At 36.1% G+C, this 21,281-nt stretch overlaps 1 protein-coding gene across 6 annotated transcripts in view; it reads right to left on the bottom strand.

The window, feature by feature from the left end:
• The window catches only part of LOC6036095 (G protein-coupled receptor kinase 1), a 301,613-nt gene that overhangs the window by 5,711 nt on the left and 274,621 nt on the right, over positions 1 to 21,281 (bottom strand). For 5 of the 6 annotated variants that reach the window (XM_038255303.1, XM_038255304.1, XM_038255307.1 and 2 more), the window contains exons 9-14: positions 18,376 to 18,705; positions 18,183 to 18,283; positions 7,318 to 7,417; positions 7,144 to 7,262; positions 6,870 to 7,076; positions 6,641 to 6,803 (exon numbers count right to left, since the gene is read on the bottom strand). In XM_038255303.1, coding sequence (XP_038111231.1) covers positions 6,641 to 6,803; positions 6,870 to 7,076; positions 7,144 to 7,262; positions 7,318 to 7,417; positions 18,183 to 18,283; positions 18,376 to 18,705 — 1,020 coding nt within the window. The remainder of the gene's footprint in view (positions 1 to 6,640; positions 6,804 to 6,869; positions 7,077 to 7,143; positions 7,263 to 7,317; positions 7,418 to 18,182; positions 18,284 to 18,375; positions 18,706 to 21,281) is intronic. The other variant, XM_038255309.1, reaches the window with a different exon arrangement.

Raw genomic sequence — 21,281 nt, 5'->3', positions numbered from 1 at the left:
TCGATTGTAGACTACTTGAAGCTTCAAAAATCATGGTTTTCATTAATTGATCATTTGAAAATCATTTTGTACAAGTTGGTTAGGTTATGCATCAATTCGTGATAAAATCATCGTTTTAAAACATTTTTCTAAAAACTCCTGGTTTTCAGCGAAATAAAATCCAAAAAATATTCTTTTGATTGCATTTTGTAGGTTTTTAGTTGTACTAAACGGAAATGTCATGGGTTTGCAGTTTATCTTAAGTTAAGTATTTTTTCAAACTAGTGTAAGTTTACCATTTTATTGCGTTGCAACGTCACGAAAAAGGGACATTTGTTTATGTCAACAAAAAACTAAACATTCAATCATTTTGATATTTCGGATGCTCTTTGTACTTGGAAAGAGCTTTCAAATGCAACCAAGAGCGACTTAATTGGTTGTCTAGATCCAAAGTTACAACAGGTTTAAGTTTGCGTTGCAACGTCACGAAATTTTAAATCATATTGGTCACATGGCAAAAAAGGTGTATGCGTAGTTGGTTGTTGAAGATAAAAGGGTACTAAATATTATATATTTGTTATATAATGTTTCCGAGCATATTTACAGAAGAATTGTACATGGGTCATTCACAAATTCCGTCATTTAAGTTTGATGCAACTCGAAAAAAAGTATTTTATGAAACTTGTTGAACAAATCAAAATAGACCGATGTTCACAAAGGGGAAAAATTCTAAAACTTTCAAAAAAGTAATCACGTGGTTACTGGATGGCCCCTTTATGATAAACTGATTTACGTGAGGGTTCATTCTAATAAAACGCAATGATTTTTTTTTATCCCACACCCTTATGTAAGTCAAATTACAGTGAAATTCATTAAACAATAAAAATCACGTGATTTGATTATTTTTTTTTTCACAAACTTTTGTCACTCTGTTGTTGGACGAACCCTTACTTAAATAAGTTGTATGCAACGTTTTGTTGTTCACAATTAAAAATGTTATGTTGCGCAGTTAAACAGTTATATTATTTCCTCAAATTTAATTTAAAAAGCACAAAAGTCAATAAAATAAATTACGTTGTTTGCAGATCACCCCTTAGGGGCCATGAACAAACGATATGGGCACTTTATTTATAAATTCAAAATAATCCCTCCTGAAAACTTGAAGCTCCTCACCTCCCTTCTAAAACTTCCACGTGTTTTGTAAGTTGCCCAAAACCATTAAAATATTAAGGGTGCGTTCTTGCATTACGTAACAAAACATTTATATTTTTAGACCCCTTCCACTCCCTGGAAATACATTTCCGATACACTTTTTTGTATAAATCCTCGAACCCTCCTCCCTCCCCTTGATATTACGCCGTTACGTAATGCATGGACGTCCCGTTACATGGATAGAGGACTGGAGAGGGGGGTTTCCTTCGTGATAATGGAATAATACAAAAATATTTTGAAACCCCTTTGGAAAACTTCGTAAATCGTACTGCAACTATGAAAGCAGAATAGGGGAGGGGGTCTAACATGGGCAGGCCAATCAATTCACATGTCCTTGTACTGTCTATTAATGTCTTATAATCAAATCTTAATCTACAGTTGTTCAGCCTAACAAAAACTATGATTTATTTTGAAACTATAATTTCGTGACGTTGCAACGCAACGAAAAACCCTGTTTTCAAAAACAGAGCGTTGCAACGTCACGAAATGTAAGCGGTCTTCAAAAATCGAGGTTTAATTTTTTCGAAAAACTTATGATTGCATTCGATTTGTTGGCCAATTTTACACTAAAAATGGAAGAAGAACTCCAAATTTGCCGTTTAACAGAGCAGAGTTAATGGCGAAACATAAATTGGGTCAAAATTGAGAAAAAGTCACGCGTTGCAACGTCACGCTACATATCCCCCTCTCAAAAATAAAATATTCGCTTAAAATAATGTTTCAATATTTTTTTTCATAGGAAATTTAATGTACTTTCCGAATCTGTAATAACATATGTACCTTTTCAATGTAATTTTTGAGTTACAGCCGAAATACTGAAAAAAGAAAAGTCAAAGCGTTGCAACGTCACGGCGGAATGTGTCATGTGTATTTTACTGACCAAAATGTGCAAAATAAGACTAGAAACAACTTTGTAGAAGGTTGCAAACCGCTAAACATTTTGAAAATTAAGTTTTAACCGAATTTTTGAAAATGTGGGATTTATTCAAATAATAAAATAATAAAACCGTATTGAAATATTATTTTTACAAGAACAAATAGATTATTACAAAACTGTTGTGTACAAATGACACCGGTCTGCTCTGGTTCAGCTTGGAATTATCTGATACAACCGAAATTTCTACAGGTTTGAGATTTTTATGAATAAATATCATATTTCCTTAATCAAACACTAACTAGTTGCATGGATACAAAACATGTTTTAAACTTGAAATTATACTGCAAATTACTGTTGCTAGCTTTAGGAAAAATACTTTTCATTGGTATGAAATGATTGTTTCAGTTTTTTTTGTATTAAATGATTAAGGAATTAGCAATATTTTAGAAGTTTATAGGAATCTCATCTTAAAAAAAACATATATGTCTTGATTTTTGTTCAAATAGTTTGGAAAGAAAGTTTCTGTTAGATTTTTTTGTGTTAAAATACTATTTAATTTTTGTTCAAAAATAAATAAATGTTTTTGACGATGTTTTCAGAATTCTGAATTGGAAGACTCGAATTTTAATGCTACATTTAAGTGCATTTTCTACAGAAAATGGTATGGTGGACATTAGAGTGGTCCAAATTTTAGGGTGGTTCAGAATTTTTATTTTGGAGGGATGACGAGATAGCGCTTCGGTGTCTTCAAAAAAGTTGTAGGAAACATCATTCTGAGCAACTTTGCTGAAGAGCACAAATCTCTATCTTCAAACGGGAAGTTTCTAGAGCCATTTTTATAATTAAGGTTAACGTGAAGACTTCCATCATTGTCATAATTTTTCCTTCAAAGATATAAATTTTGCGTCGCTTTTAATATTTTGACAAAATTCCTTCAACAAGTTGTTTAGAATAGTGCCCTACACATGCTGATTCCTTTTGGTAACGATTATCCCATTCCTTGTTAAGTTATGGAAATCGTATTAATCAATGATTGCCAACTAGGACGTCAATGACTGTGCCACAAAATTATATAAATTTTGAAGCACATTTGATTTAGATCAAAAATTCTTTCAGTGGCTTCAAGAAGGCAACAACCAGCACATGCTGACTCCTTTTGGTGCTGAAATTCGTTAAATGGAATTTAATACAGAATATTTTATAGTGATGATTAATTTTCTTCGAAAATGATCAACGGCTTCACCTTAAGGTGTTAATGAAAAAACGTTTTTTTTTAAATTTATCAACTCAAGCTTATATTGTAGCGAGATGGTGTCCACTAAACATTTGTAGAGCTTATCAAAACACACATTTATCTTCCAAGAGAGCGAAAATCGGACGTTCTAAACGAAAGTTATAGCTAAAACACGACGAAAAAGACGCCATTTTGAAGTGTGAATAACTTGAAAAGGTGGTTTGGAAGAGTACTTGAGTATCTCTACTAAGCAATAGTGAGAGATACAAAACTATCCTTACACTAACATCATTATTTTGCCTGTATTGTTCAGTTCCTTCCTTGACTTGACGAAAGTGCTCACTACTAGTTATCGTATCCAATAAAGCAACAACTTACAATTACAATTACTAACATTATTTAAAAAAAAAATGAAATTTATTAGACACGGTCTTTTTTATAAAATATCCCAATATTTTTTGTTCGGATAGTAAAATTAAACTTGAAAATATTGGTTCAAAATCCATGTTTCGTTTTTCTATGAAACTTTATGGAAAGCAAAAACAATAAAAAAGCAGCAATTTGAAACATGTGGTTGAATTTTCGAACCATTTATGTCTGTCATCCTTTTGAAAAAAGTAGAAATTCAGATTCGGATCTTTGTGATGTTCCACTTTTTAGAGCATACTCATTTAAAAACAATTTACACAAGTTTAGCAATAAGTTTAGAATAAAAAATATCGATACAGGTCATTTTTTTTAAAGTGACCCCTACCGTTTTTTTAGTGTATTGAAGGGGTTCAAAGTATGAACCTGATGTTAAGGTCTGTTGGTTATATTTTTTGATATTTACGGCACTGGTTTTCAAATAAATAACAATTACTTTTTGAATAAGTAAGAATGTGAGTTTTTAAAAAGGACATTAGAGTTTTTAATTATTTTAAATTCTTTTTAAAACTTAAACGTTTTATTTATTTTTTAAAATAACACTTATTCGATACTTCCTAAATTGTTTAACTTATTGTAGTTATTAAACATGATTTTTTTTGTTTTTGTCTGCTCTACAATTTTAAGAAAAGTTCAACTTTTCAGCACCCATTCCAGTGCTGAAAGGTAGAACTTTTCAGCATTTTTTTGAAATGTGTTGCTATTCGATTCTGATATTTTTGGTACAGAAAAGTAAGCTATTTCGTCGTTCAAGAATGACAGGAAAAGTAAATAGTTGTTATTTCAATATTTATATTTTTTTGCCTCCCCCCCCCCCCCTCCCCCTCTCTCTCGATCCCGGTCAGAGTAGAGGCACAAAAACTTTGAAAACTACACCCAAAGTTAAAGAACGAGGGGATAGTCCTCACGAAAAGAAACGTGAGGAAAGTGCAATTTTGCGAGAGTATAGTCCTCTCGCGTGTTCATTCGTTCATTGGAACAGTTCATCCTATTGAGTGGCTTATATGGACAAACGACCGCCACTTAGACACCGATCCATGGTGGCTCATACGGCAAAGACACGGTTCAATATGCCGAAGGTCTTGGGTTCAAGTCTCGGTACCGGTACTTTTTTTTTGATAGATGAACATTTTTTGAAGATGAACCCATGAGTGAAGTACTCTCGGTAATTTCGGGATTTATCCTCTCAGCCCACACACAGTACCATTTTACTACCGAATCATGCTCTTTATCCTCTCGTATGCCGATGTCCAGTTCTGGGTGTATTTGCATCGGCCTAACTGGGCTTAACAAAAAATGCCGAGGGGAACACCAATGCACAGTGGGCGAAATGGAACCCAAAATCGGACTTAATTCAACGCGGCTGGTTCCCTGGTATGAATAATAGTGTTTCTTATGTAAAAAAATCCGGGGAATCGATTGGTGATGGTTTCATCCACCGCACGAAACGGCATAGGGTCCATTTTGCCCCAATTCCCCATTTTTTGCATTTTTTCTTGAAAATCGGTCTGTATTTAGAGCGGAGGCTTTATGCGGCCTTCCAAAATGCACTTAACTTATGTGAAAATGTCCCAGGAATCCAGTAAAATAACCACTTGCACCGCAAAATCATCTAGGGTCCATTTAACCCCAATTCCGCTATAAAAGCATTTTTGGCCGTTTTCAAATGTTAGGTCAGATTTTAAAAATCTGAAAATATTTTTATCGTAAAGATCAGACAATTTTACATAAGAATGACGATTTGCACTTGATAGTTTGACACATTTATGTTGATAAAAATAAAATGTATGTGAAAGGCAGTTTATTCTGCGTTTGGGAAAATTGGCCCAAAAGTGATTCTTCAATCTTTTTATTTAGTTTAATTTCTATATCAACATAAATGTGTCAAACTTTCAAGTGCAAATCGTCATTTTTATGTAAAATTGTCTGATCTTTACGATAAAAATATTTTCAGATTTTTCAAATCTGACCTAACATTTAAAAACGGCCAAAAATGCTTTTATAGCGGAATTGGGGTTAAATGGACCCTAAATGATTTTTGCGGTGCAAGTGGTTATTTTTACTGGATTCCTGGGACATTTTCACACGAGTTAAGTGCATTTTGGAAGGCCGCATAAAGCCTCCGCTCTAAATACAGACCGATTTTCAAGAAAAATTGTTAAAAAATGGGGAATTGGGGCAAAATGGACCCTTTGCCGTTTCGTGCTGTGGATGAAACCATCACCAATCGATTCCCCGGATTTTTTTACATAAGAAACACTATTATTCATACCAGGGAACCAGCCGCGTTCAATTAAGTCCGATTTTGGGTTCCATTTCGCCCACTGTGCAATGCATTATATTTTTTAAATATAAAAATAAAAGTTACTCCAATTTGTATCCAGAGCTTATTTTTCATGTTTCCTATAATTGTTACTTAAAATTTCACAAAAACTGAAAAACATTTTTTTATTTACTACACTTGATTTTTGCATTCATCGAACCCTCGGTCGATTTGGTTTGTTTATGTTTTTTGACGTTTGTCTGCTTTTTAAGTGGACTACAGCCCAGTTATCGAGCGCCCAGTTAAACAATGCCAAGTTACCCAACAAGTACGGTATATGCAAACAAATCGGGTGTCCAACTTTACACAAAATTTCTATCTCTTCACGATTTCGAGCAACAAATCACTGAAAAACGTGTCTTAGTAAAAATCCAGCAAAATTAAAGAGCTCGTACCGTCACAAGATATCGAAAAATGGACCTCGGATTCGTGATCATGGACCAAAATTACCACTTAGAGCAAAGTTTCTAGGGAATCGTAGAGGGATCGGGCAACTGCGTGTGTATTTGCGGAGAATAATGACCCTTTTTTACAACGAGACAACGAGAGAGTCCACTGTATCAAAAAATAATGCCCCACTTTAACTCACCACCATCGTCAGGATCAGCTTGCCGTCGCGGATCCCGTCCCGGAACCGGATCTGTATGCACTGCTCGTTCTTGAACTGCACAAAGTCCTGCACCACCTCCTCGATCTGGTCCATAAACACCAGCTCCGGCTTTGTACTACCGCTGTCCGTGTGTAATTCTAGCCTGAAAAGGGGAAAACCAACTCGCGTTACGCGTTATCCTTCAGACACGGTTAGCCACGACACGAACCTATTTGGATAAAGCTTCGCGTAGCGCGTCTGCCAAACGGTCGCGAACGAGCCGCTGTACTTCTTGATGTACCCATGTAGTATGCAGTCGGACTCCTTCTCGTCCGCGTCCAGCCGCTGCTTCTGTTTGGCCTTGCGCTTCTGCTCGACCCGGTCCGCCTCCAGGTTCACGGTGTCGAATACTGTTTCGGCGACCTCCTGCTGCCATCTGTTGGGGAGGGGGAAGGAACAGTTATTTGAAAAAGCTCTTTCCAAAAAAAAAGCTCCAAGCTCACCTTTCCGAGATGGTCAGCGGGAAGTACTTGTAAAGCTCCTGGTCCTGTTCAGTCAGTTTGATGCCTTTGGTGTCCTCCTCGTCGAACGAGCCGATGTCGAAAGCGTCCGCCGCGTTCACCTGCAAGAATGGGGGAATAAGCAAGAGGGGTGAAACAAGATAAAAGGGCGTTTACCTCGCCCCGGGGCGGTATCAGCGGGGGCGTGTACTTCTGGTAGTACACTTGGTTCCAGTCGATGCCGGCGAAGAACGGGTGTGCCTTCACCTCGTCCGCCCTGTGGGTGGAAGACAGAGAGGAAGAAAAGAGTCAACAAGTTAGAAGGACCTTATATGACAGAAGACCGGGCGCCTCCATGGATTTATTATAAGAAAGTGAGATTCAATGGAGACGCATGGTTTTTTTTAAGAATGATGCCATTGCATTTATAGGATTTCCAGGAAGAACGTAAAAAGAAATCAACAGATAAAAAATCTATGCTCCCAATTGCTTTAAACAATTTCATACCCTCTTTAATCGTTACAACGGCAATATATGCTGCGTTTTTAACTTGTATATTGTGATAAGAGAAAATTAACGCACAGATTAAGTATACTGGAAGCAAGTTTCAAGGTTGCCACTCTCTAGAATTGAGATTAGTGTTATTCAAATTCAGCGGCTTAGAGCCGATGATTACCAGAACGTCTTTTGGCATGGGTAAAACGAAGATCTTTGCCAAATAGTGACTTTTTATATAAAATGTATAAAGTTGGGCTCGGAAAATTCAACAAATAAGTTAACGAATCCAAAAACTAATAATAAACACTTTGAATAAAAATTTCCATTTAGGGTATTTTAACCATTAGTGGACCCCCTAGTAGAACCGACGTGCATTTTTCACAATTTTTCAATATTTTAAGCACTTTTTCATAACCCTTTGTTCAAAACAATGAAATCTGAAGTCTTTTGAACAATTTTGACTATTTTTTTCATCAGTAATTTGTTTTTGAGCAGAAAAATAGCCATTTAAAAAAAAAAAGTTTTTTTGCCTGGACCCTGGAGTTTTTTTATGGACCCCCTTTTCCTATAGTGGACCCGGGTCCATAATCCGATTGTGGACCCGGGTCCACTATAGGAAAACTGTTATTTTTATACCAAATTTAACCGATATTTGGTGTTTTGATGCATGGTGGAGGTCTTATGATAAATATAATGAATAAAAGATGGATTTTCCATCATAAACAAATATGTTTTGTTAACAAATTTTGCTTAAAACAACAAAAAACCTAACAGACATTAAAAACATTTTTTCCAAAAAAGATCAAAGAAAACGTTTCAAAAACAACTGTAAACATTAAAATGATTAAAACAAGTAATTTTGATACACATTTTCCATATTAATTACATAAATAGTTGACTGAAACAAAACAATAGATTTGTTTACGATTGCTAATAAAACTATGCATGTTTTTTTTTAAATATTTTATTATTTTTTTATACTTATAAAATAACATTTCAAACTTTAATTATGATGCTTCAGTTAAGTTAAATTAACTATAGTTTTTTATTTTATTATGAATTCTTACGGCTTCAGCATTTTTGATACTTTTAACATGAAAACGGCTATATTTATACTCATAATTGAAAAAATATGCAATTAGGTTGATTACAACAAGCATTTATTGTATGTTTAAGAAAAACTTTTGCTTAAATACACAGTTTTTTTTATTTTTGAAGGTTAAATTAACAGGGGTCCACTTTTGGAAAAGTTAGGATTTTCGTTGTCCTATATTGGACCCCCCTAATTTTAGCTTGAAAATGAGCAGCTCTTCGCTTTATTTTAGTATAGTTCCTTAAACTTACAGTATTTCGACTTACTGAAGTTAAATAACCAGTTAAAAATGATTGGATAATTAATTCAATCATAAAATATCAATGCAGTTTGGTTGTGAAAATGCTACTGGCCATGTCTGATTTCAGTTGTCGAACTCAAAACACTTAATTTGGCAAAAAGGACAATGCAATGTCAGTCAACATTGTTTTAAATGATGCTGAACTTGCCAAATAAAAGATTTGCAGACAAAAACACGCTTGAAATTGGGATTTTATTGAATTTTTCATCAGAGGGTCCACTATAGGAAAGGGGTCCACTAATGGATAACGTACCCTAGGTCCAAAATGCCATTTTGCATTATTGGTTCCTTAATACAAGTGTTCATACATATCTGAAGTCAGACCAATTTCCATAAAATTGTGTCTAGAAAAATCTGACATAAACTTTGAAAAATATTTGCAACGGCCTTATTATTAATTAGGAACATTAAACACAACTTTCATGAGCAATTCTCTACGAAATTGGTCTTTTTTCTTTAATTTTATTTTTTGCGTTTTTTAATCCGGCTAAACTTTGTTGGTTCCTTCGGTATGCCCAAAAAAGGCATTTTGCATGATTAGTTTGTCCATATAATTTTGCATCCTACTAATTTGGCAGCTGTCCATACAAAAATGATATACGCAAATTCAAAAGATTGTGTCTTATGAATAAATTTTTCGATAGATTTGGTGTCTTCGGCAAAGTTGTAGGTATGGATAAGAACTACACTGAAAAAAAATATATACGGTGAAATTTTTTTGGTGATTTTTAATTTCACTTTTTGTCACTAAAACTGAATTTGAAAAAAAAAAAACGCTATTTTAAACTTTTTTTTTCTGATATGTTTTAGGGGACATCAATTGCCAACTTTCAGAAATTTCCAGGTTGTGCTAAAAATCTTCGACCGAGTTATAAATTTTTGAATCAATACTGATTATTTCAAAAACTCGAAATATTGGTCACAAAAAATTTTCAACTTCATTTTTCGATGCAAAATCAAATTTACAATAAAAAATTATCCAAGTAAAATTTTCAGAAAATGCATCGCTTTCAAGTTAAAGCCAATTTTAAATTACTTTGTTGAAAATAATTGAGTATTCATTTTTTAAATTAGTGCCCATGTTTGGCCACTTTAAAAAAATATTTTTAAAAGGCTGAGAAAATTTTCTAAATTTTGCTATTTTGAGCTTTGTTGATATGGCCCTTAGTTGCTGAGATATTACCATGCAAATGCTTGAAAACAGGAAAATTAATTCTTAAGGTAAGAACAAGATTGTCCGTCAGGACTGAACGCAAACGCAAAATTTTGCGCCTGTCATCATAGCCTGCCAGTCATCGACCATTGAACAAAGCAACCCCTGCAGATTGTTCGACTGACAGTTGATGGAAAAATCGAACTGGCACAGCGTTCTGCGTTCACCACTGCGTCGAACGGACAATCTTGCTCTTACCTTTAAGGTAAGAACAAGATTGTCCGTCAGGCCTGAACGCAAACGCATAATTTTGCGCCTGTCATCATAGCCTGCCAGTCATCGACCATTGAACAAAGCAACCCCTGTAGATTGTTCGACTGACAGTTGATGGAAAAATCGAACTGGCACAGCGTTCTGCGTTCGTCACTGCGTCGAACGGACAATCTTGTTCTTAGCTTAAGTCTCACCCAAACAACGCACTATTTTGAAAATGTCATGCTTTTGAACGGGTTCTCCGTTCGTTCAAGTTCACAAAGCAACACGGAAAATAACAGCTCTGAGAACGAACGCTCGTCTCTAAGAAACGTTCGTTCAGTAGGCCTTTTTGAAACGAACCGAGAACCCAGTTCAGAACTTCAACATTTTCCTTTGATAAGACCTCAGTGGACTAGCTAAACTTTATTGACTTTTAATCGTCCGTTCACATGTCAGTACTGCTAGCTTAGTGGTAACAATTCGGTTTAGTAATCAGAGGTAGTGAGTTCGAAACTCTTTTTTTCCTGAACTTGAAAAGCATGGATTTTTTTAAATCTCGGTGGCAATAAGATTTCGTCTCCATTTTAGTTGGGGGTCCTTTTGCATTTGAACCGTTTCATTTAGTCTCCCTAGCCTCCCAGCTAGAGTTTCCCTTGGTTTGTTTCAAAAATTCAATTTCAATCGTCGTCAAAAAAATGCTAAAAAAAATATTTCAAATACTTGAGATTCGAACTCACTTCCTTTGAATACTGTACTTGCATGTTACCACCGAGCTAACTAAGCTCTGTATAAATTGTTTTACTGAATGTTTATTTAAGTTAAACAGTTGCTATAGAGAGCCTCTGGCTACAGACGGTTCACAGAACGCGTTCCAAACTTTGAAGAGAACGGCACGAAAAAGTGAAGTTCTGTTTTTGGAACGAAAAGCAATGGCTCCTGCGCTGTGGGTTCAGTTCATTTTGTAGAAAGAGAACGAACGCAGAACGGGTTCTGTTCAAATTGCAATTTTGATTATTTCCAGTATGAGGAATTGTTACTAGCAATGCAATTAGCTGATTCTACTACCACATAACCGCCAAAACGACGTAAACGCCACGGGGCATAAGATTGAACGAAGTTTTTTTCAAAACCTTTGTTTCCTTATAATATTTGGAAAGTACAAAATAAGGCTTAGGGTTCGTTTTAAGGCTCATTTTATCAAAATGCTATTTTTCCTAGATCAATAGTGTCCCTACCAATGACTTGCACGTATTATAAAGTATGATTTATGTTTTGGTTATTTTTATAAATAGCTTTTAAAAAATTTGTTTAGGTGGGGCAAGTGTACCATATGGATTTTTAGTATGGAAAAAATACGAATTGCTGCAGCAACATATTTTATTGTGAAAAAAATACATAAAAGTTTTGTTTAAAAAATTGTCCATACACGATATAATAATATCATGAAAGTTTACTATTTATCATCTAAGTAATATTTTTTTCGTAAAAACGGTCAAATTTTTAGTAATTTTTTTTAATCTAAAAATGAAAGAAACGTTTCAAATACATCCTAATCTGATGTATCTAAGTGATAATAGTTCAATTGTTAGTAAATTATCATGTTTTTCATGCATTGTTCCTCTTGCCCCAACAGATTGTTCGTCTTGCCCCATTAGTTGAGTAAAACGTACGAAAAATCAAAAAAATTAAAATCAATTTTTTACATTAAAAACAGATTTTTTTAAACTTGTTCTATCAAAGTCTCAGTCAAGACCTGGAATAAGATGATTCTAAAAAATCCGACAGATTTTTTAACGTTTTTAATGGTTTATAACGAGCATTTCCTTAGCTTGTTACACTTGCCCCACTTTCCCCTAACCAACTGAAAACAATTAGAAATGCATTTTCCTGCGTTTAAATCAGATTTAGCATGTCTGGGATCGATCAAAAATATGTTCAATTTTTGTGCATTCCAATGTACAGCACCGCTAGAAGCTTTTTTTTCGGCGAAAATAAAACTCTCCAATACTTAGATATTTTGAAAACTAATTATAGCAAAACAACTGGGCAGGTGAAAAATGCACTTTAAATCACTTTTTTCATTCAACTGTTGAGACTATGGCTAGTTATTTTAATTTATATATTTTTATGCCCCCCCCCCCTCCCTCGACCCCGGCCAGAGCCGAGGGACAAAAACTTTGAAAAATATTTGCAAGGGCCTTACACGAGTAATTTGATATTTAGAGTTATTTTATCTCCAACAGCATCACTCAACTAAAGCTGAACAATTATAAATTACTCAAATGATCATTTTACTCCACGGTCCTTCTTTTGCCAAATTCTTTCTTAGCCAGGGTTTCCAATATTCACCGAAGAAGATCTGCCGTAGCATCGCACTTTTAACAAAGAGAAGCGTATTTAATTGAACATTTAATTATTTTAGACAGTTGTTTGTCGACGTTTGCATCGAATTGAATGTAAGTGAACATTTGAATCACTGCACATTTAGAAGATTGTGTAATCTATCAAAGCAGGACTAACCTGTTTATAAAGCATCCGTTTTCTCAGTTGGTTCGTCAGTCGAAACTGTGGTTCAAGCAAGAGTTCACGTTTAAAAATAAAGTTTGCTCCCGGATGCTGTCGCAATGAAAGCTTTAGCCTTTTTGATTTGGTAAGTTGAATAGACTGTAAAATTTGTTTATTCTTTAAAATGTGCTGGATAAAATTCAAACGAAATTCTACTCTCATTTTCAGCTTGTTCGTAGTGACGCTTGCAGCTGATGAGGAGACAAGCAAAACTTTATACTTTAACGAAATTGAAAGTGAGAGCGATGCCAGCAAGATTAACTTCCCGAATCTGAAGGAATTGAGTATGATAAAATGCAAAATCAATAACTTGACGATGGCAATGCTCTATCAGTTGACAAATGCAGATAAATTTACTTTCATCTGGGGCTTCGTCAAGGTGGCTTCCATGACGCCCCAGTTCAAGTATTTCGCCATCAACCAAGGTAACCTGACGTCACTAACGATCGATCCGAGCCTCGATTATCGCACGGATACGCTATTTCTCGATACGAACAACCTTACGGCACTGCCAGCACATCTGAACGTTCTAAAAAATCTGGCATACTTCAGAATCGAGCACAACCAAATCGAGTCAGTCAACGCGGAAGATTTCAACGGACTGAACAAACTTAAGCACATGTCCCTAGCTTACAACAGAATCGCCCGGCTCAGCTCCTCCCCCGCGCATCCGACAGTGTTGCCAGAATTGTATCACTTTTTCTTAAACGAAAATCTGCTGCGCAATGTGTCCTTCGCCGACTGGTCAGCGCCAAAATTGAAGCAACTTCACCTGAACGGTAACCAACTCGCGATTGCCCAGTCAGTGCTCGAACCATTTCCCAAGCTGCAGTTATTGAGTGTCGTCAAAAATCCTTTGAACTGTGGCTGGCTCAATTTTCTCAAGAATGAAGCTAGGGCAAAAAATGTCTATTTGGAAGAATACGCGAGGTGCAAGGAAACTGGAGAATCCATGGAGGAGCTCATTGAAAGAATCAAACGTGAATGATGTGATTACAATCTCAAGAATCCACATAATAATATAACATTATTTGAAGTGTTGCAGTAGAAATCCTTGTTTTTTTTGTCACTGAAAGAAAGCCACGGCAGTTCTGAAGTCGCTCTTTCTCTCTAATTTTATTCTCTCTGTGGTCCCACTCTCATCAAATTAACCCTCCCAGCTTACTGCAATCGGTGGCGTTCCAATATTCACCGAAGAAGATCTCACGAAGAACTTATAACACATAGTATCATTTTAAATTGAACCATTAATTGTTTAAGACAGTCAATGGAAGAAAAGCCTAACCATTTGCATCGTTCTGGTGAGGGTTTACGCCAAAATAATTAAGGTGAACTTTTGAATCACTGCGCATTTAGAAGATTGTGTAATCTATCGAAGCAGGACTAACCTGTTTATAAAGCATCCGTATTCTCAGTTGATTCGTTAGTCAAAATTGTGGTTCAAGCAAGAGTTCACGTTTAAAAAAAAAAGTTTGCTCCCGGATGCTGTCGCAATGAAAGCTCTAGCTTATTTGATATGGTAAGTTATATAAATTGCTTAATTTGTTTATTCTATTCAAACGAAATTCTGCTCTCATTACCAGCTTGTTCGTAATGACGCTTGCAGTTGATGAGGAGACCAAAAAAACTTTGTTTTTTACCGAAATTATAAGTGAGAGCGATGCCAGTAAGATAAACTTCCCAAATCTAAAAGAATTTAGTATGATAAAATGCAAAATCAACAACTTGACGATGGCAATGCTCTATCAGTTGAAAAATGCAGATCAATTTGATTTCATCTGGGGCTTCTGCAAAGTGGCTTACATGACGCCCCAGTTCAAGCATTTCAGAATCACCGAAAGTAATCTGACGTCACTAACGATCGATCCAAGCCTCGATTATCGCACAGATAAGCTATTTCTCAATACGAACAACCTCACGGCACTGCCAGCACATCTGAACGTTCTAAAAAATCTGGAATACTTCAGCATCGAGCACAACCAAATCGAATCTGTCAACGCGGAAGATTTCAACGGACTAACCAAACTTATAAAAATGTCGCTAGCTTACAACAGAATCGTCCGGTTTAGTTCCTCCCCCGCGCATCCGACAGTGTTGCCAGAACTTTACCATTTGTACTTAAGCGGCAACCTGATGCGCAATGTGTCTTTCGCCGACTGGTCAGCGCCTAAATTGAAGCAACTTCATCTGAACAGTAACCAACTTGCGATTGCTCAGTCAGTGTTCGAACCATTTCCCAAGTTGGAGGTATTGAATGTTGTCAAAAATCCATTGAACTGTGGCTGGCTCGAATTTCTCAAGAAAGAGGCTAGAGCAAAAAATGTTCATTTGATAGAATATGCGAGGTGCAAGGAAACTGGAGAATCCATGGGGGAGCTCATAGAAAGAATCCTACGTGAATGAAGTGATCATTTTTATGTGCAGTTTGATGCAATTTCAAGAATCTACCTAAAAATTCAATCAACATGCATCACATATACATGACGAAATCCAGTCTGCAACCCGCTGAGGTCACCATGCGAATGCGAATGCGAATTTCAAGAATCTACTTTATATTAAAACAATATTTAAAGTGTTACAACATACCTAAATCCTAGTTTTTTTTCTCGTGGAAAGAAAGCCAACTCGAGCATTGGTTTGAACACTTTCTTAATATTAAAAAGTTACTTTATGAATCCCTTTGAACAAAGTTCAACGCAAATCGAATAAAGATCGGAGCAACTTTTTCCGATGTCGTATGAGTTGATAGAGATAACCCCTTTTAAAAACATATCAATTTTTTAACATTTCTTCATATCGATTCTACGTTAGGTTCATCAAAATATAAGAACAATCATGTTTGTTTTGTATTTTCTGGTTCTTTTGGCAATGTTGGCAGAAAATGTGGATTTCACTGATTGTTGCATTTATTTTTTTTATTTTGAAAACTCTTTATCTCTTTTTTTCGACGCACTTTAGCATCATACTGTCTTCGAGAGAGTTTTTTAGGACATTCAGGGCTATACTTCTACGGTGTTAGTTTCATAAAATTATAAATAATGAATTTTGTAAATTCAAAAATGTGAAAATGCAAGTTTCCCCATAGTAATTTCCATACAAGTTTCATTCGCTTTGCGCCAATCGTGGGCTTAATCAATTGCGATCAAATTTTGGGGGGTTGTTTGAGACCCCAAAAGGGACCCAAAAAATGTGTTGCTGATTGGATTTTTATCATTTTCTATTTTCCCATGTAACTAGATTCCACCCTACTGAAACAAATATTTCCCGAATTATTCATTTGTAGAGAATTAATCATATTGAATTGATGTAAGAGAATATTGTCGAACTTATAACTTTTTTCCGGTTTGTCAGTTGAATTCCTGATATTTTTTCTGAGGTGGCCACCCTATTTTTTATAGATAAAAATATTTTTAGAAAATTTTGGAGTGTGTTTTCACAGTCTACAATTCGTCGCCATCGTGCTAACTTGTCGTACGTGCATTTTGGGCCAAATTGAGTTTAGAACGCCATTTTGTGCAGCTCACAATGCCTCACCTTTTGACCTTCACAGATCCCCAAAATTCGATTTCAATCCTGAGATATTCAACAAAAACCGAAAAAACTCCGTGCATTTTTGTCACTTTACATATGAAAGTAGTTTCAATCTTGTCGTGCTATCTTGTCACTCCATGAAAATTGATGTAAGTGCGACAAAAGGCCAAAGGGATTTCAGGCCAGGAAAGTCAGGATGCGTTTGTCGCACGTACAAGCTAGACTACCGTAAACATTTGTAATTATAACTCGGGACTCCAGCAACCAACTTCAACCAAACTTTGGGACAATGCACAGAATGGTGAGCCAAACAAAACGTGTTTGTTATTGTTTACATTGCGTGCTCTCGTTTTTGAATATTCAAGGTCAAACATTAAAACGCGTTTTTCTCGAAACGTCAAAATGGCGGGTGCGACAAGATAGCACGACGACGTCGAATTGTATTATTTTTTTAGAAACTTGCTTCTTAATGTGGCCTATAAAAAGTCCGTCATTTACTAAAACTGAAAAAAATCTCTTTCGATCCAATTCAACATATAATACAATAAAATAACGAAGGGAGTAAAGGTCATCAAAATTGTATTTTTTTTAAGTTAGTAAAATAATGGTATCTTTTTAAGAGTGTAAAACCACTTCTCGGTATACAATTTTAGTATAATTTTAAAAGCACTTTTGTATGAACAGCTCCAAAAATTATATAGACACTTGTAAAGAGAACCCAATTATGCAAAATGGCTTACTTTGACAAAATTATTCGATAGATCAAATTTCATACACAGTAAAATTACAAAATCCCGAGGAAGATCACCAGAAATCGCGATGCGAGACGCGTTATCTCAACTAGACCTTGATGTTCTCTATCCGATCTATCAGTTCCTCTTAGATTCCAAAATATCCACTTAGTTTTTCTTCAGTTAGTTTTCCTTCAGTTAGTATAACTCGCCTTCACACAAAGCCTTCGTTGCTGGTTTGCACCGGAAGCAGAGCAAGATCGCAGCAGCTGGACACCGAGTTGCGGCTGATGGCCTATCTACAATCACTTAGCTTAGAAAATTCCACTTAGCTTAGGAATTTGAATCAATGGAAATGAAGCCGAGCTTCTACAATGGAAAAGTAATCAAATTAGAAACTGACGTATGGTTTGAAAAATTTCAAAATCTACGGTAAGTTGACGTTTCAATATCAAAGGTAAACAAACAACTGCATAGCAACGTATATCAGCCCAGCAAAATTTCTAAGTTGATTGTGGATGACGGCCGTAAGTTGCGTGCTTTCCTAAGTAACTACTTTACTTAGATGTTCTAAGCTAAGTGATTGTAGATAGCCCATGAGGACAAAAACAAAGGCCAGCAGTGCCAACCAAGACCCCTACACAATCCCCCTTCCCTTCCCAAGCCTTGTCTTTAATATCAATCCCTTCCCTACTAACCCCGAGTAGGCCGCGGGTAATTGGCTCCCCTCCCACTAACATTTACACACAAGATCCTCTGTAATTACTCTTTGCTTTAAGAAAAATGTAATTACAAAATGTAAATTTGTCAAAAACTAATATAAAAGACTTAAGACTTGCTTATCAAGCATTGTTTTGACATCAAAAATACGCCTACTGTGCACCCAGATTTTAATGGTTAACCAAGGCTACTCACCCTCCCCCTTTACAGCCTAACCGTTTGTCGATGTCCCGCATCAGCAGCCCCTCCAGCAGATCCCGCAACTCTTTGCTAAACGATTCCGGCAGTTCCACGTTCTATATTTTTAGGAAAAGAAAAGAAAAAAAGAAACTTTATCAACCAAACCGCCCCCGGTGCGTTCCGACGTTGTAAAACTGGAGATAAATCCCACCATCGTCAGCGTCATCCGGTCGATCTCGTGCTTGTCCTTGGTTTTGTGCTGCCGGAACGGCGAGTGTCCCTTGAGCAGCTTGTACAGCATGCAGCCGAAGCTGAACCAGTCGGCACTCGAGTCGTACGGCGTCCCCTTGGAGAGCACCTCCGGCGCCATGTAGCCGTGCGTGCCGACCGACGCGTGCGGCTTCTTCTTGCTGAAATCGCAGGCCAGCCCGAGGTCCGAGATGCGCACGTGGCCGTTCTCGTCCAGCAGGATGTTGGCCGGCTTCAGGTCCCGGTACACGATGAAGCGCTTGTGCATGTGGTCGAGGCCCAGGATGACCTGGAAGGGAGGAGAAGGGAAAATATGGTTATTAATAGTGTTGCAATTGTGGGTGAAAATTTAAACGGAACTCGTTTCAGATAAGGGGCTTCACATGATGATTCTTTGGGGTTGAATTTGCACACACTCTGCCTCGCTCTCTTTTATGGTCTCAATTTTGAAATAGGCCATTGTAACAAGTGCTATGAAGCCTTGGATGGTCACAATGAGTAGGTTTGAATTCATTTTAATATTCCTGGAAGTTGAGAACAAAGTTTGAAGAATTTTCCAATTTTTGTTTTAATACTATGAGAGCCACTATCTTGATCATTCGGTGTGCCCATTTTTTTTTAAACAGAATATTGTGGAGATGGTAAATAGTAGTTAATATTAACTACCAAGTCCCAGACTAAAATGATTGGTATCCGAAACATTCTGAATTGGTTTTATTTGACTGGAATTCGATCTGTGTAACTCAAAAGTGGCCCAAAATCCAAATTGCACAAATTACAAAGTTTAAATTTTGTTCCGACAATTTCCTTATTTTTCATTTAGATGGGTTTGCTTCTTTTAAGAACAATCTATTAAATGGCGCAATTGATCTCTATAATCTCTTTGATTTAAGAATCTTTATTATTTCATAATTTGCAACATATATTCTTACAAATATAAATAATCCATCGAATTTTACAATAACAGAACTAGATTTTCACAGCATACCTTTTTTATAAATCGATGCCAGTGTGCTCTTTTGTACTAAGATTGCTGGTTTTCCTATCTGGGGAGAGCACACGGGCATCGAAATACTGAAACTATCTTAACATTACAATTACAAAATACAGGATGCTAGTTTCTGTAATTATAGGAAAATACGGTGTTTCTTTTTTTTTTTGTTGAAAGAATTCACTTAAAAAAAAACCTTAATTTTATTCAAAAGTATGCAATTGTTGGCTTATTTCAAGCTTAATACCTAGAGCTTTTTTAAAAGGTCCCATAAGCTATTGTGTTTCATATGTTCATAGGACCTATTAAAAAAACTCTAGATATGAACCAGCGATGGAATAATCATCATCAAAAGAAAATCTTTGGACGCTCATCAAGAGAAAAAATCCGAAGGGAGCATTGCTCTCCTCTCTCACGCAAGAAAGATCGATGAAAGGAATCTAAACAAATCATCATCTTGATTATTCGGCGGAACATCTTTTTCACCACTACACTTGCAAGAGTAACGTCACACGTCAAAAAATGGCCTGTCACATTTTGTAGATAGGCAATGTGTGCAAACAAAGTGAAATAAATATTTTAAGTGGTGCTGACAAGGAAATTCACAAAAAAAACATCAACAGATTGATTTTCCTGAAGAATTCTAGGAGCAATTTTCTTTTTCGTAATTCGCCTCCTCAAGTTCGCAGCGAAAATATATTTTTTGCGATTATTCCATCCCTGATATGAACAAATTTTAGAAAATTTATTTGTAAAAAATAAATTCTTTGCAGGAAAATGTAAGGTACTCTTAAGAAAAAGGTGCAGTGGTAATGCTACAGGCATAACCATCATGACGAAGAACTTCGGACACAAAATTAAATGAATTTTTTTATAGTTTTATTATTTGCGTTTCTTGGCCACAAAATCAATCACGAAACGGTTATTTCTTAAGATCTATTTATTTCTGCTCTAAGATCTTATGGTATTTTGACGTTGGATAACGTCTAAAGTTTTGAAACGCTTCACAGCTAATCGTAATGTCAAGATTTGCGTGCCAGTTGATTTGAAATCATTTCATCAATTAAACTTTTGGGATTGAACAATTTTTAGAAATATTTTGAAATAATAAAAGCCATTATCAGGACTCCAATTCATTACAGAGAGCCAGTCTGAACCATGTGTTAAAGATTTTCTTTGCGTCACAACAAATTTGAATCACATTAAACGATTTATTCCCACACATTACAAGACTTTTTTCTCGTTTTGACGTTTCTACGGCGTTCTCTCTGCCTTCCTACGGCATTCGCCACCTAGATTTCTTCGTTCCACGAAATCCCAAAACAAAAATCTATTTCATTTGCGTACTCAAATCACTCTCGACAGTCTACGAGGAAGGGACGACACAGCGGCAACAAAGATAGCTGAAGGCGGAGAAGCATCGCGGCGAAGGGGCAGACCGAACCTGGAAGGGTTCAATGTTGTTCGCGATGGGGAAATGTTTTGGCAAGGCTCTTGCCAGCCATCGGCGACAGCCAAGTAAATTTCAACAGCAAGCATTTAAAAGCCCTTTTTAGGGCTCAAATTGATTACGAAAGAGTTATTCTCAATTTCAATAATTTCGCAATTATCGATTTATTACCCCCAGCGATTTATTACTCATATTGCCAAAAAGTTCAAGTTTCAGAGACATAACCGAAAGACATAGGACCAAACATTTTGAATGAGTTTTTGGATTGCTAGTGAAATCTGGGATAAGATTATTGTATTTTGTTACATAGATTTGTCGGCAAAATTGTCCTAAATGTTCCCCCAAGGTGAACTTTCCATGAGGGCACCGGCAACTCCAGGTTGTGGCCACCACTGCCGAAATGGCCATTATCATGTTCAGTATC

This window comes from Culex quinquefasciatus, chromosome 2 (genome assembly GCF_015732765.1).
Source record: "Culex quinquefasciatus strain JHB chromosome 2, VPISU_Cqui_1.0_pri_paternal, whole genome shotgun sequence".
Taxonomy (NCBI): domain Eukaryota; kingdom Metazoa; phylum Arthropoda; class Insecta; order Diptera; family Culicidae; genus Culex; species Culex quinquefasciatus.
This window is presented reverse-complemented; position numbering and strand designations above follow the sequence as displayed.